The sequence below is a fragment of the Panthera tigris genome, chromosome C1 (genome assembly GCF_018350195.1).
Source record: "Panthera tigris isolate Pti1 chromosome C1, P.tigris_Pti1_mat1.1, whole genome shotgun sequence".
NCBI classification, from domain to species: domain Eukaryota; kingdom Metazoa; phylum Chordata; class Mammalia; order Carnivora; family Felidae; genus Panthera; species Panthera tigris.
The window spans coordinates 84416771-84434150 of record NC_056667.1 but is presented as its reverse complement, the minus strand read 5'-3'; the positions used below and the strand labels follow the sequence as shown (position 1 = coordinate 84434150).

At 36.5% G+C, this 17380-nt stretch overlaps 1 protein-coding gene across 1 annotated transcript in view; it reads left to right on the top strand.

The window, feature by feature from the left end:
• FRRS1 (ferric chelate reductase 1) overlaps positions 1 to 17380 on the top strand; it is a 45021-nt gene that overhangs the window by 15747 nt on the left and 11894 nt on the right. The window contains exons 6-8 of the mRNA XM_042997979.1: positions 1427 to 1609; positions 9230 to 9328; positions 10655 to 10802. Coding sequence (XP_042853913.1) covers positions 1427 to 1609; positions 9230 to 9328; positions 10655 to 10802 — 430 coding nt within the window. The remainder of the gene's footprint in view (positions 1 to 1426; positions 1610 to 9229; positions 9329 to 10654; positions 10803 to 17380) is intronic.

The window sequence follows — 17380 nt, the reverse complement described above, 5'->3', positions numbered from 1 at the left end:
CTTTTGCTGTAATGGGTGGGCTGTCCATGGGGGCAGGTCACCAGAAAGACCAAGCCATGATTAGAAACTGGGAACTTTCTGCCCCCCACTCTCCATTTTCCAGAGATGAGCAAGGGGCTAAAAATTGAGTCATTAATCCATCATGCCTCCATGAAGGCTTCGTTAAAATCCCAAAACTATGGGGTTCAGAGAGCTCCCAGGTTGCTGAACACATGGAGGTGCTAGAAGGATGGTGCCTTAGAGAGGGCATGGAAGCTCCACACACCTGCCCTGCCCACATACCCTCTCTGTGCACCTCTTCCACCTGTTCCTGGGTTTCATCGGGTAATAATACACTGGCAGTCTCGTAAGAAACCTGTTTTCCTGAGTTCTGTGAGCCATCCTGGTACATTATCAAACTTGAGGAGAGGGTCATGGGAACCTCTAGTCTCCTTCATTGGGAACCTGGACCTTGTGGTTGGCCTCTGAAGTAAACAGTCTTGTGGGACTGAGCCCCTAACTTGTAGGATTGGACACTACCTTCAGGTAGATTGTGTCAGAATGGAATTGCAAAGTAGGACTTGTGCTTGGTGTCCACTGAGAATTACAGAATTGCTTAATGTGGGAAAACCCCCCCCACACTGGATGGCCAGAAGTGTCGGTAGAGTAGAAGAAATGAGAGGTGTTTGGATACAGTTCCCATTTAATCTAGACGTGTGATGTTTAACTCCCTTCTGAAATACACCGTCATAGCGCATTCTAACAAGATGACTGAGCATTTTTGTGCCGTCAAATTGTGGAGCTGAGATTTTTGATGCTGGTCCTCTTATTTGCCATAACAAGGAAGCTCTGAATTAAATCATTGTAAATTGTTCCTGTTTCCCCTCCACTAAATTGTTATTACTATTATTTAGAGTGTTAGCGTATATTGGAATAACCATTTTTTCTTATATTATTTTAATATCAAATTTGAATCTGAATTCTAGATGCAGAGTCTAGGATCTGAATATAAAAATTCGTGAGTTTGTTTACTTTTTAAAAGTTCATTCTAAAAACTCAATGATAATCTTTTAGGCAAGAATGTCAGTGTGGGCTTAAATATTCCCTAAGGCGTTTTTCAAAATTTACTGGAAACTATGCTCCAGAACATAATTGATGTGAAATATTTTGTGTATTAAAGGAACTTTAATACTCATGCACATTATAGTCCAACTAATGTTGTGTCTTCCAGATTTTAATCAAAATTAATTAAGTTGAAAAGTTCACAACCTAACTACTGCTCTGATCATGTCTAATTTGGGATGTGTTATTTGTTTCCTTCTTTGAATCTTTATTATGAAAAGATACTCTTGTTAAAACTTGTACTTCAAGGTAGTGGCTCTTTTATCATTGTGAAATGAACTGTTTGGTTGGTAATTAAGACTTTTTCTCCCTGTCATTTTTCTAGTTTAGTGCTTCAGATTGTGGGAACAAGAAGTTCTGTATTCGGAGTCCTTTGAACTGTGACCCAGAGAAGGAGCGTGCCTGTTTCTTCTTGTCCTTCACACGAGATGACCAATCAGTGGTGGTTGAAATGAGCGGTCCCAGTAAAGGCTATTTATCCTTTGCGTTTTCTCATGACAGATGGATGGTTTGTATCCCTCACTTACGTAAGTGGTAATGAAAGAAAAGTTACTGGAGGGAGCCTAATCAATGGCAGTTAGTTGTTTGTTCCAGAGTCAAATTATTATCCTGCTTACAATGGGAAGGGGAAGGGGAGGGCAGGAGAAATGAACATAGAGCGGGTTCTAAGTTAAAAATCTTTGGGTATTTCATGTTTTTAACAGTTGTGCAATTATATACCACTAAGAAAGGCTGTCTTGTAGAAAGTTAGGAAAATCACTTTGTATCCAGTGGATTTGCCGCTATATCTTTCTGTCTGTCCTGTCTGCTTATCTCTTTGTGATAAAAGCTTGAAGTACAGTTAGGAGAGGTTGCTCTGCCTCAAGTCTCATGTTATTTGTGATGCTTTTCAAACCCTCATTGTTTTCTCAAGTGTCCAGCAATCCCAGCAAGGGTTGCTGCTCACGGAGTCCCCATTTTGGTAGTCATCAGTACATATCCCAAACAGAGAGTTAAACCTGGCGTGTCCAGGCATAAATATATTCCTTACCGGTAGGCTCCTTTGTCAGATCTACAGAAGGCAGCATTTGTTTTAAGCTGATTCTCGCTCTCCCTGGGTAGTGCTGAATGGATTCAATGGTTCTGTAGATGGCAGCCTTGTGCTGTGGTGTGGCAGCAGAGTGCATCCTAATCTTCCAGAAGGAAGGAGGGAGAGTATGGGCCAGGACATGTGTAAGTCCTTTTCGAAGCAGAGTTGATGGTGAGGTCAGGGGTGACTACAAATGGAGAACGCCTCTTACTTCCACATTAGCAAAGGCAATGAGTTTTTTGTAGAGAGTTTTCTTCCTGTCATGTTTTAAACTTAGTATCACTTCTTAAGGGACTTGTAATTCAAAAAAAGAAAAGAAGCGCTGAGATTCTGTGATAGAAGGACGAATGTTTTCCCTAAAAGTGCACTCTGATCACATTGGTCCTCGTATGCTGCTTGCATGTATTGCGGGAAACCAGGTGTAACTTTTTTAGGGGGAGGGCATTGCAATATATGCACATGACCTAGATATATTACTGTATAGTTCTAGAATGCACTCATTATCTTTTTTCATTAAGCAAAACATAGACCTTAACCTTATGAAATTTAAGATATGTCATATGCTTTTAAAAATGACATATAAGAAATTGTGACTCTTTTTTTAAAGTTGTTTTTTGGGAAATTTTATGCTGGATCAAATGATGTTGCAAGAGTTCAAGACCTTTTCCCCATTGCCCTTTGTAATTGTCGTCAGAGCAATAGCATATTCTGTTGGTTATTTGCAGTTCAGGCAGAAATGAACCAAGTTTGGCCCTTAAGGTGGATAATGAGGCTGGATTAGAAATAAAATTAGGAGCTCCTGGGTGGCTCAGTTGGGTAAGCATCCAACTCTTGATTTCACCTCATGTCACGATCTCGTGGTTTGTGAAATTCAGCCCCTGAGACAGGTTCTGCACTGACAGTGCAAAGATGCTTGGGATTCTCTCTCTCCCTCTCTCTTTGCCCCTCCCCTGCTTGTGCGTGCATGCATGCGTTCTTCCTCTCTCTCTCAAAATAAATAAACATTAACAAAATAAAAAAAAAATAAAATGGGACCATAAAGCAATAAGGAAAGATGGTGGTAGTACTTGTGGGAACAGTTCTGAAGATGAACCCAGCAAGGGTTAACAATGGTAGCCTTGTTGGAGTAACTGTGTAGTTTCATCTGTAACATACAATATCATTTAGATATGTGTTCTAGTCACTTACATAAAAAAACATTCCAGTCACTTTAGAGCCAAACTTCATGCAATAGTATACTCACATTTTTCCTTTTCTGGTCACATAAAATCTGTCAGTGAGAGGAAAAGACACTAGTGCTGTATGGAGTGTGGTGATGAGGCACCCACAAGTAGACCAGTTATTTCTGTTCTAAGTTGTAGGCATAGATGGTACAAAAGCATTTATCTCTAATTCAAGATATATTTATCTTACTTAGAAATCTTATGTTTCTAGTATAGTACTCATCAAAAATGTTTATAAGAAAGACTTAATTATGCAGGTGCAGTTGATTTACAGAGCAATCTTAATGATTAAAATCATTTGTACACCTGTTTGCCTAAATTGGGGGAAATAAATCATCCTCAGAAAATATTTTTAAAGTGGTTACTTCTATTCCTGGTTATTTAAAAAATTTTAGGATATTTTTATGACCTGCTATTTCTTTTCAGTATGTAATATAAATTTAAATATTGAAGGTATCTGATGTTACGAATACTGATCAACCTGAATGATACCTTTTTCAGTTTCACTTATAAATTAATGATAGCAATTGTTTTGGTGTTAAGCTTCACTAAAATTGATGAAAAGTATAATTTTCTGCATTTTAGTTATCAGTGACTTGCTAATGTCTGAATTTTAACTAATTTCAAAGTATCCACATATTCCCTATCTTCATATACTTTGTTAAATGATATAAAGTATATCAAGTGTACATATTATATATTAGCTTCTATTCCTTGCCTTCTCCTGATTAGTGTCATCTTGCTTTATACATAATTTCTCAGTGCTCAAGTTCTAGAATGTTCCCAGTTCTGACTTCTTTTGTACTTCAGACTGGGATTTTCAGTGGCCAGCTGGTCTTGTCCAGATGAGTGTTCTTGGACAACACAAACCATTATCTGTAAAATTGAACTTAATGTCTTTCCTCCTCATGTTTCTTGTGTTCCTCATTCTTGGTGATCAAAAATAGAAATAAAAAAGCAGTTACCATTATTGAATCCTTGCTTCTTTTCAGATGCCGTCCTGGGCAATTTATAGACTATCTCATTCACTGTTGTCATCATCTTTAGTGTTCCGGGAATTTTGGTTGTGACTTAGATTCTTCCCTTTTATTCACCTATCAGGTCCTTCTTCCTCCTACCCACCCCGCACTTTTTGTTTTGAGAAGTTTTAAATCCACATAACCATTGAAAGAATAGTACAACAAACACCAGTAAGTTTTTCACCTACACTTGCCACTTTCTTTCCCTCTCCATTCCCACACTGTGTGTGTGTGTGTGTGTGTGTGTGTGTGTGTGTGTGTGTAAGTGTGTGTATAGATTGACTTATGAGGTGTATGTAAACACAAATTTTTCCCCAAACTATTTGAAGGTTAAATTGTAGATACATCATGACATTTTATCTCTAAAAGTTTTAGCAACTATCTACAGATCTAAGTATCTAAGAACAAGAATATTCTATCATTACCATAATATCTTTATCACATTGAGAAAACTTAGTAATGATATAATTTCATGCAATGTAGTCTATATTCCAGATTCCTCAGTTGTCCCGATAAAGTCCTTTCCAGATGTTCTTTTTTAAAAAAAGTTCTGAACCAAGATCCAGTCATTTATCACCAATACATTTAATTGTTATATCTTTTTGATCAGTTACCCTACCTGTTTTTTAGAATTTTTTTTCATGCTCCCATTCTGTAGAATGTTCCACAATTTGTGCAATAGATTCAGGTTAAGATTTTTGGCACAAGTACTACCTAAGGGATGTGTTTATTTCTTGGTACATCATGTCAAGAGATGTGTAATGTCAAATCATTCCATTATTGATGATTCTGTGTTTGATCACTATTATCCATCAGATTTTTCCTTTGTGAAGGTGTGTTTTCTCTTTTTAATTAATAAGTAATCTGTGGGGTAATACTTTGAGTGTATATGAATATTTTGTTCCTCAATAACATTTTCTCAAGTGATTTTAGCATCTATTGATGTTCCTGCCTGAATCAATTGTTACATTTGTGATTACAAATTGTTGATTTTCTAATCTGTTAGCTGGTGTTCTTTTTAAAAAAAGAGCTTTCTTTTCTCTGCACCTCTCCTTCCCTTTTGGTGAAACATTATGGATTAATGAGTTACTTTTGTCTATTGAGTTATAGTTTATCATCATCAGTCTTCTTTTAGCTGCTTATATTGACCTAGATATGGCCTCTTAAAGCATTTTTTTTTTTTTGCCCTTTTGATGGGTCTCCATTACTTTTTTAGTGTGTAACAAGCTGTTACACCAGAAAACATAGTTTATTGATTCCATTTTATACTGTTATGCATTTCATCATTTCCCAAAGGAGGTCTGTTTCCTTTTGATAGGAATAGTTTTTAGAAGTCAGGATTCGAGTACTTATGTGTTCACTGCTACCGATATTACATATACTTATGATTCTGTCTTTGACGTATTTCCTTCATTCTCTTTATTGCATTGTCACTATCTCTGACTTCGCCTACACTTTTTTTGTCATTTCCAGACTGCCGCAGTGACCCCCTCACGAGTCTTCTTGGCTCCCTGATTTCTTCTGTCTGGCTCATCTTTCAATAGCCACTGGACTTTTCTTCCCAAGCTGCCACAGAGATCATCTCAATGCTATCCCCAAAAACCTTTGGTGAACCGTTAGTAGTTATAGGAAGAATATTTTTTTTCATTAGCGTGGCTTTCAAAATACCTCAAAGTCCTTGTTGGAATTTCCAGCTTTACCCTGTTTTATGTTTTATGTTTTCACTAACACAGTTACCTGTTTCCTAAAATTTTCATATGTTTTTATATTTCTATGTCTTTAGTCCTGGAAATTCCTCCTTTTGGAAAACTTTCCCCTTATCTCAGGTCTGTCTTACCCACATGTAAATATTTTTTATTTTCTAAGATCTAGTTAATAATCACCTTTCCTGATAAGGTTTTTCAATCTTTGGGTCTACATAATTTGTGTTTCCATGGTACTTTGTCTAAACCTGTTGTATCATAATTCACATACTATTACAACTGTCTGTTCCATTAAAATGTAGTCTTTGGTTGTAAGAACAATCTAGTCATCTTTGTTTTTCCCATAGTATTCACACAATATTCTAAACAGCTCATTCTAAATGTTTGAAACAAGAGGAACAAACGGGAGAAAGGGTTCTGTCCAATTCAGAGATTTGGCAGAACTTCTTACATGTGTGTTTCCATGCTCCAAACTTGGGGTTTCTAGAAATTGCTTGGAGCCTATAGTTGTAATAGCACTTTCTCATATCTTTCATTTTAGAGTAGTGAGAACTGAGAGTTATCTCTTCTTCCTCCATCCCCATAATTTTCTCCAATATTTGGGAGGTCTGCCTCCACACCAACAAGGAGTTAGTATGGTATTTGTCTTATCACCATTTTGCCTCTTGTTATATTAAAAGTTATTTTAAATAAAAAAAGAATTTTTATACCTCATAGCAGATAGTCTAGAAAACACACAATGTTTGTTTAAATCAGAAATCAGTGAACATTTTCTGTAAAGGTCCAGATAGTAACTCCTGAGAATTTGTGGGCCTATGGCCTCTGTTCTAACTACTCATCTCGGTTATGATAGTGCTAAAACAACAATAGACAATCCGTAAATTAATAGGCGTAGCTATGTTCCAATAACACTTTATTTGTGGACACTGAAATTTGGATTTCATGTATTTTTACTTGTCATGAAATATTCTTCTTTTAATTAAAAAAAAAAAAACCATTTAGAGCACCTGGGTGACTCAGTTGGTTGAGTGTCCAACTTCAGCTCAGGTCATGATCTCACGGTTCATGAGTTTGAGCGCTGTATCAGGCTTGCTGCTGTCAGTGCAGAGCCGTCTTCAGATCCTCTGTCCCCCTCTCTCTCTGCTCCTCCCCTGCTCGCATGCTCTCTCTCTCTCTCTCTCTCTCAAAAATAAACATTAAAAAAAACCCATTTTGATATGTAAACATCATTCTTAGCCTGTGGGTTGTACCAAAACAGGCATTGGGCTGAATTTGGTCTGAGTGTGCCATAGTTTGTTGATTCCTGGTTTAAATCATGACGACTCCAAGTTTCTTGAGTTGGGCTAATTCTGATTGGAATATAAGATGTGTAACAGTGAATAATTGGTTTGCTAAGGTTAAGTACTTGGGAGTTCTCAAAAGTGGAACTTTTAAAAATAAATTTGAAGCATGTTAGAATATCATTGGGACTAATAGCAAAATTTGTTATAACTTGTCAGTCTTGGCTTTGTTTAAGGAGTTTAGTGACTATAGCACATAAAAGATCTTGTTAGCTATTTTATGGAGAATGATTTAGAATAGGTGAAAGAACCAAAACTGCACACAGTAGCCTAAAAGCCAGATTATTCATTTGTACCATCACTTAAATGGACTTTGAAGATGCAGTCTGTCCTCTGGTAGTCACTTCAAATAAGCTGTAACTTTTAGAGATAAAGAATATTGGAGACTAAAGGATAGATAAGAACTAGACTGAAAAAAATGCCTCCTTGAATTCAGACGATTTGGTTTGAGTGTGTAATAGTAAATCAGTGTGTACAATATCAGCAGTATTTGATTCTAGTATCTTCATCTTATTTATTTATTTATTTTATTAATTTTTTTTAACGTTTATTTATTTTTGAGACAGAGAGAGACAGAGCATGAACAGGGGAGAGGCAGAGAGAGAGAGGGAGACACAGAATCGGAAGCAGGCTCCAGGCTCTGAGCCATCGGCCCAGAGCCCGACACGGGGCTCGAACTCACGGACCGTGAGATCGTGACCTGAGCTGAAGTCGGACGCTTAACCGACTGAGCCACCCAGGCGCCCCAGTATCTTCATCTTAAAAGGTCCCCCCCAAACCCAATATATTGCAGTGTGTTTATAGTTATGAAAAATTGTAGGACATAGATGTTTATTTACAAATAAATATCTAGAACAATGTTCGTGATAAGTTCAGTGAAAAAACATAACGGAACTGTATTTTCAGCCCACTTGAGGTGAAAAAATAAATACAAATAGGTGTGGATGAATATATATGAAAGCATTAATAATGGTGTTTAAGTTTAGGGGCTTATAAACATGTCTATTTATTTAAAAAATTTTTAATGTTTATTTATTTTTGAGAGAGACCAAGCATGAGTGGGGGAGGGGCAGACAGAGAGGGAAACACAGGATCTGAAGCAGGCTTCAGGCTCTGAGCTGTCTCTACAGAGCCCGATGCAGGGATTGAACTCACGAGCTATGAGATCGTGACCTGAGCAGTAGCTGGATGCTTAACCGACTGAGCCACCGAGGCACCCCTATTTTAATATATTTTTTATATTGAAGTTGTGTTGTTTTCGTATTCTAACAAAATTATTTATGTATTTATTTATATTGAAGTATAGTTGATACATAATGTTACATTAGTTTCAGGTGTACAACATAGTGATTCAACAATTTGAAACATCATGCTACTATCTGTTATCATACAGAACTATAACACCATTGATTATATTCCCTATGCTCTACCTTTTATTTTGTTACTTATTCATTCCACAACTGGAAGCCTGTATGTCCCACTGCCTGTCATCCATTTTGCCCCTTCCCCCCACCTTCTGCCCTCTGGCAACCATCAAGTTTGTTCTCTGTATTTATGGGTCTGTTTCTGCTTTTTGTTTCTTTCTTCAATATAGCAAAATTATTTTTTATTAATAAATTGGACAGCCAATTCTCTGGAATTTGTGGTATCATTTGGGATTGAGTCAGTAAATTATGTTTTAAAAGCATCAAATACTATTTGATTTCATTAGGGATATTTTAAAAAACAAAATTGAAATTCCTTTGAATTTTTCTCATTTGCAATTGTTTTTCAGGGTGATGATGATGCTTATGTGTGTATTCATGAAGATCACACTGTGCACATACAACCATCCCATTTGATGGGGCGAAGTCACCCTGTGATGGACTCCAGGGTAGGTGGGAAGATTCTGGGAACCTCCACCCCTCTTGTCTGCCCCTGGCTATGCGGCCAACATTGGCAGTAGGGTTCCTTTCTTACAACAAGCTGGAAGACACTTTTCTGTGCTTTCTTTTATTTTTAAAATAATATATAAAAATATATAAAGTAAGTTTTATTATATTTGTACATTTAATTTATTAATGTCATTATATTATTTTATTTAACATTATATATTCAATATATTTAATATTATATAGTTTAATAAAATTGTATATATGTATTTAGTGTATACAACAATGCTTTGATATATATATATATATATATATATATATATATATACACACACACACATATATATGTATACATAGTGAAATGACTGCTACCATTATCTCCTCTCTTAGTTACTTTTTTTTTCTTTTTTGTGGTGAGGGCACCTGAAATTTTCTCTTAGCAAATTTCCAGTATATAATACAGTATTATTAACTATAGTCATCAGATCTCTAGACTTTCATCCTACATAACTGCAACTTTGTACCCTTTGACCAACATCTCCCTTTTTCTACACTTGGGGAAGCACAAGGTAAGGTTCTCTTACAGGAAAAGATGAATTCTTGCGTGCGCCATTTAAATCCTTTTTTGCATCTTATAAAAACAATTATGGTTAAGATAGTCAAACATCAGCTCCCTTTCATAAGCTTACAGATAGATTTTTAAGAAAAGGTGTAGGTTAATGACACAGTTTCTTGTCTAGTGAGAAAGGGGAACATGTATGGTAGAGACTGGTTCAGTGCCTTGGACAGTTGTCTTCAGTGCTCCTTGTTGGCATCTATGCCAAAGATGGCTTATTTCTGGTAGAGAAGTGTCTTTTTCACATGGCAATTGACAAGCAAGTGAGCTCTGACCAAGAAGTAGTCATCTCCTAATAACGTTATGTTCTCTGCAGAGCTTTCCCATAGCTTGGAACTTCTCCCTTCAAGCACATTGCATCTTGGCCACTAGGGTATTACTTTCTAATTGTTTCTTCAGTGTTTTTGATTGTGTGTTAGAGGCAAGAGGGGGTTAGTACATCTGCCAAAATTTCTAACCTGGGTAGAGGGTTTGTGGGGTTCTGACTCAAAGTAAAAATAGTGTTTTTGCCAAGTAGAATAAAGACCAATAAACCAGGAGAAAATGTTTCTTGTACTCCTCAGAGAGGAAGTGGACAAACAGTGATACAGCAGACAAAACATGCACAAAGGATCTTAGGGAAAGGAAATCGACTAGGTCAGGATTTTGATCATATTTTATTTTTAACAAATCTGTGGAAAGTGCTGAAGAGACCCATTGTGTGTGTTTGTAGGGTGCTCTTGAGGATATGGCTTGGAGGCTGGCGGATGGTGTTATGCAGTGTTCTTTCAGAAGAAACATTACCCTTCCTGGGGTTAAGAATAGATTTGATCTAAACACAAGCTACTACATCTTTCTAGCAGATGGTGCAGCTGACAATGGTACGTATATTGATAAAAACTATCTTTTCAAGTTTGTTCCTTTCTCTTCTTCCCTTTTCCACCTGTTCTGGAGACACTACTATAATTGCTCATTTTTTAAGATACACACTTGTGGGTAAAGAGTTATCAAAACCCCTTTCCATTTTTGCCTGACAATTTGACTTTGGTTAACCTTCTAGGTTTGTTTCCCTGGAAACTAGATAAAAGTAGTGTCAACTGTGTCATAAAGCAACATGCTTATGATAAAAATGACTTCTGGCTGGCAAACTGCATTTGGACCAGGAAGAACTATAAATACCTAGGAAGAAGCCATATCTTTGGGCTTCCCTAAGTGTTGTGACATTGGCAGATCCCTGGCAGGGATCCTACAAACAGTGACTGTAGGGTTGTTGCAACAGATTTTGGCTTTTGCAGGGTAACCTGTCCACTGTGAATTTCACCTCCTTGAACCTGAGCTTTCTCGAGGGAGCTGGAGGAAGGGAAGAGAGAGTAGCTCTTGGACAGCTGAATAAAGTGCTACAGGATCTCCCATTGAAGGAGAATGCCTCTCAGTGCTCTGCAGATGTGCTGTGTCTCCTGTCCCATGTCTTTCTAAGTGAATCTGATGTCAAGTGCAGCCTATGGTAGTTTTATGAGTTTGAATATTTCCCTTATCCTTAAGAAGACTGCCCTGGTGGGTATTGATTGCAACACATTTTTTAAAAACATTTTTTAACCTTTTTTATTTATTTTGAGAGAGACAGAGACAGTGTGAGTGGGGACAGGCAGAGAGGGAGACAGAGAATCCCAAGGAGGCTCCATGCTGCCAGCACAGAGCCTAATGTGCGGCTTGAACTCACGAAACCATGAGATTGTGTCCAGACCCAAAATCAAGAGTCAGATGCTTAACCGACTGAGCCACCTAGGAGCCCTTGTGTTGTAACACATATTAAAAGGGATTATTAGATTTTGTTTAAGGCCTTGGCTAATGATTTTTTGAAGAACTACAAGAAATGCCAAGGTAGTATTTAGTGACTCCTCTCTTGGGAGATAATACTGTACCCAAACTTTGAGACTGTAACTTCTTTTTAAAACTGTGAGAGGGGTGCCTGGGTGGCTCAGTCGGTTACGCGTCCGACTTCGGCTCAGGTCATGATCTTGCGGTCCATGAGTTCGAGCTCCGCGTCGCGCTCTGGGCTGACAGCTCAGAGCCTGGAGCCTGTTTCAGATTCTGTGTCTCCCTCTCTCTGACCCTCCCCCGTTCATGCTCTGTCTCTCCCTGTCTCAAAAATAAATAAAAACATTAAAAAAAAATTTAAAACTGTGAGAAGCTGGGCGTATAGAATGGGAGGTCAGGGGGTGAGGTAAAGGAAGAGGAAGAGACAAATGTGGTGCAGGTGGAGTTGTGAAAAGCCTTGCATATTCTATTACGTGGTTGAGATTTTATACTCTAGGTAAAGGGGAGATAGTGGTTTTGAAGCAGGATAAAATATCTACTCATGTTACAAGAAAATTTAGGAATATTTGTAGATTTGGTTGTAGGTGATATGTGTAGTTATCTTAGTCAAATCATATATTCTTATTTGCACCAGCATCAGCAAATATGGCTTGAAAATCATTTCTTGGTTAAGTGATAATGAATAAAAATTACTCAGGGCTTAATGAGTGCCAGTCACTGGATAAGCATGATAGTTAGATTTTTCATTTTTATCTTCATAATATTACATTAGATATGTAGTATTATTATCTGTTTCATCCAAGAGGAAACTGAGGCTTAGGAGCAGTTAAGTAATTTGCCCAGATGAGTGAATGGTAGAGTTGGAATTTGAACCCAAACTCTTTGACCTCAGAGCCTAACTAGTCAACACTTTTGAACACGGGAAATACAGGAATTGGATTTTTAATGAGGAAAAGGTCACATATGTGTGTTTTTAAACAGATACCACTAAAGCACAGGTAATTGTTTGTCATTATTAGAATTGTCACTTACTGTGTGCAGTATACATATCTTGTTTATTTCTCACAGAGGCTCTGTAAATATACATTATATTGACCATTTTAGAAATAAAGAAACTGGAACCTAGAAAGGTTAAGTAACTTGTTCCAGATCTAACGAGTAAGAAATTAAGTCAGATATTAAACCCCAGGCTGTTCTGCTTACAGAAGCCATGCCCTTTCCATCATACCAAATTGCTTCCTTGGATGCCCAGTATGTTACAAATGCTTCATAAATGATTATTGATGCAAATGGATGTCTTAAATTGCTATGGGATTTAACAGTTTGCATTTATACTTTAGAAAATTTTATACTTAAAAGATGTTACACGTATTAAAATAAAAGCAATTTCATTTAAGTGGATGAATTCTATTATATAATAAATTGTGTGTGTGGGGGGGTATATGAGAATGCCAAAAATTTCTTCTTAGGTCAGCACTGTAGAAATTGGAATGTATTTTCTTATAGAAACAATATTTTAAGTGATAGTCCTTTTTTTAAAAATGTTTTTTTAAACATTTATTTATTATTGAGAGACAGAGAGAACCAGAAAATGAGCATGGGAGGGACAGAGAGAGGGGGAGACACAGTATCTGAAGCAGGCTCCAGGCTCTGAGCTGTCAGCACAGAGCCCGATGCGGGGCTCGAACTCACGAGTGGTGAGATCATGACCTGAGCCGAAGTCAGATGCTTAACCAACTGAGCCACCCAGGCTCCCCTTAAGTGATAGTTCTAATATGTCCTCAGAAAAACCTCATTCCTGGATAATGCGTGTGCAGAATAGACCATCGTTGTATCTTCCTCTCCTGCTGGTGTTGCTGTGCTGATGATACGGGGGAGAGCATCTGTATTGTCTTTTGTGGTGTTTCTCAAACAACCTTCTTCAGAAAAGCTTCAGTGTAGCCTCAAACAACCTTCTTCAGAATTGAGTGACTGCTAAAAAATGCAGATTCCTGAACTCCATCTTAGACCCACTGAATCTCTGTTGTTGATGCTTGGAATCTGCATTTTTAAAAAAGTTTATTTTTGGGAGAGACAGAGACAGCACGAGTCGGGGGTACAGAGAGAGGGAGAGAGAGAATGTCAAGCAGGCTCTGTGCTGTTAGTGCAGAGCCCTATGTGGGACTCGAACCCGTGGAATGTGAGATCATGACCTGAGCTGAAACCAGGAGTTGGAGTCGGAGTCGGATGCTTAACCAACTCAGCCACCCAGGCACCTCATTCGTCTGCATTTTTAACCAGCATCCCAGGTGATTGTTTTGTATACTGTGGTTTGATAACTCACTGCTCTAGGACAAGGTTCTCCCAAATAAGGTGTATATACCTTGTAAGGCAGTCCAGGGATCCAAGGAACAACACCAGAACTTTGTATGTAGATTGATTTTATCTCCTCTCATCTTAAAAAATTTATTTTTTATTTTTTAATATATTTTAGTGTACATAATGCATTAAAACAATAGTACACGAATGTGTTTATTAACTCAAGTATACGAGTACGGACTCGTTTTTTTTTTTTAAAACTGGTGGAGTGCAAAGCAAAAAAGCAAAACAAAACCTCAAAAAGAAAAAAAAAATCCAAACCTAACATTTCTGCTTTAGGGAATAAACTTTCCAGTATCCTTGTATTAAGGAACAAAGTACAATTGCCACATAAATCATTGTCTCTTCTGTTATCTAGTTATATGTACGTGAACCATTTATAAATTGCAGTCTGTTTAAAAGCAGTGAGACTTTGTGAGGTTGAAACCATTTTTCAAAGCCATCATAAAATCTCAGTAACTCTTATAAATGTAAAATGTACCCAATTTCAGTAAAATCCATTTAAAACCTTTTTCTAATACTGTTTCCTTCCTAGAATGCTGACATTGTCCTATCATGAGATAAGCAGTCATGTGAAATGATAGAACTCACTTGGGTGAATAAGTAATTCACAATTAGGAAATCTACCAATTTAAATAATTAATGAACTGGAGACTCTTTTATCACATGACCGGTTATTTTAACAATTTAGGAATACCACACATCACATAATACTGTAGAGCCTTGTACTAAATACAAACTCAACTTGCCTTAGAGCAGAAATCCAAGATTATAATAGAGCCGTACAAAGGAACTCCAAAAATTATAATGGACTTCTGCTTTAATGAAGGTTAAATTCTTGCTCAGCCATGGCTCTGAAGTGAATCAGAATTTAAAAATACTTTCTTCCAAATGACTCTCAGGCTATTGGGAATGTGGTCTGGTTTTCATTACTGCCGCTCTGCTAATTCAGTATAATTCCTGATAGTTATTGTCTCTCTCTTCTTGACTCTCTTCTGTAGGTATTCATTACATAAAACTTTTGTTTCCTGCTTTATCTCTGATCTCTGTTATAAACAAGCCATGATATAATAGTATTTGTGAAATGAAATCAGCTGTCCTAACACCATTTTTTGAATAGTTCATTTTATCTTTGCTGCTTCAAAAGCCTCTTTATCATATATCAAACATTTATTAGTAAATCAAACTATTTCTAGTTTATTTTTCCACTAATCTATTACTGTACTCGTTGAAATTACTATAGCCTTATAATAGGTTATGAATTTTGATAGAGCATGATTCCCTTCCTGGCTGCCTTTTTTCAGGAATTCTTGACTCTTTGTTATCTATCTGTTCTTCCAGATAAACTTTAGAAATGATTGTCAGATTCCATTAAAGATCCTGTTGGGGTTGTGATTGGAATTGCAATGAAATTTTAGATTAATTTGAAGAATAATTGACATCTTTGCAATAGAGAGTCTTTCTATCCAGAAGTATACTGGATATTCTATTGATTAAAATCCTGTGGTGTTCTTCAAGTCTTCATATAGGGTTTATATATATTTTTTGTTACTTTGTTTCTATGAATTTTATAGATTTTAATATGACCTATTGTGAATGGGATTATTTTTCTTACATTTTCTAAATTTGTTGGTGTATAGGAAAATTATTGATTTTTGAATGTTTGTCTTGAATGTAGCCATCTAGTTTTCCAGTTGATTATTTTGGATTTTCTAGGTAAACATCGTATTTTATGCAAATAATGAGGTTACATAGCCCTCATTTTTTGTCTTATTTCATTGTATTACTTCTCCCAGAAAAATGTGGACTAGCAAGAATTCTTGTCTTGTTCCTGATTTTTACAGGAATACTTTTAATATTCCGTGTTGTGTCATGTTTATTGTATTTTCCTGGTGGATAACTTTTATGGTGTTTAGGAAATGATTTTTTCCTAACTTTACAGTGTTCATGTCATGAACATGTGCTGAATTTCATTTGATGTCTGTCAGGCAGCAATTAAGATAATATTTTATCATTACTTTTATAGACTTCAGAATGGCAAATGGTCCTCACTTTCCTGGGATAAACCTTGCTTGGCCATGTTTTATAATACTCCGTTTTTTCAGATATTTAGTTTTGAGAGAGAGAGGGAGAACAGAGTGTAAGTGGGGGAGGGGAAGAGAGAGAGGAAGACACAGAATCTGAAGCAAGCTCTAGGCTGTGAGCTGTCAGCACAGAGCCCGATTTGGGGCTCAGATCCACGAACCACAAGATAATGACCTGAGCTGAAGTTGGATGCTTAACCCACTGAGCCACCCAGGAGCCCCTATAATTCTTTTAATGCACAGTTGATTTGAATCACTAACATTTTATTTAAACTTTTTGCATCTATATTTGTAGTTGATTTTGGTCTTTGGTTATAAGATTTTGTGTGTGTGTGTGTGTGTGTGTGTGTGTGCGCGCGCGCGCCCGCGCGCACGTGCACACCTGCCTGGTTTTGGTTTCAGTGTTATGCTAATCTCATAGAATGAACTCTAGAAGAGCTTAAATAAGTATGAGTTTTTAAAGTTAAATTTTTTTAAAATTTTATGATAGAACTCATGCACATAGCTGTCTGAGCCTTTAGAAATGGAAATATTTGACTAATTAAAAAATTTTTTCTACCGTTATTACTGTCCAGAGTTGCTACTACTTCTTTGATGAAGTTTTATAATTCTAGACTTTTCTAGAAATTCATCCATTTCATTTCGATTTAAAAAATTTTTTTGGCTGACTTAAAGTTGTATATAGTATTTTCATACAATTTTAAAGAGTGTCTTCTATATTAGCGGTTGTGTCATCCTTTTTATTTCTAATACTGTTTGTGTTCTTTCTATTTTGTAGTCAGATTTGCCAAAAACAGTCAGTTTTCTTGGTCTTTTGCAGACTTGATTTTCCTGATTTTTAGACTTACTAGTTTGTTAATTTCTACCTTTATTTTTAATCTATCTTCCTTACTGGTTTCTTTGGTTATATTTTGTTGTAAACACCTCTTGAATTACATGATTATTTCAATACTTTAAGTCTTTTTTTTTTAAAGGATTCTTTTAAGATGATAAAAGCCTCTTTTGAATACTACCTTGATTGTATCACATGTGTTTTGATATGAAATGCCTTCATTGTTATTCATTTTAAAGAAGACTTTTAAATTTTGATTTCCTATTTAACCTGAAGGTTATTTAGAAAAGTAGTTTTAGAAATATCTAGGTGGGTCATTTTTTCCTTAGATTTTGTTGTTAATTTTTCACTTTGTTCCATTTTGGAT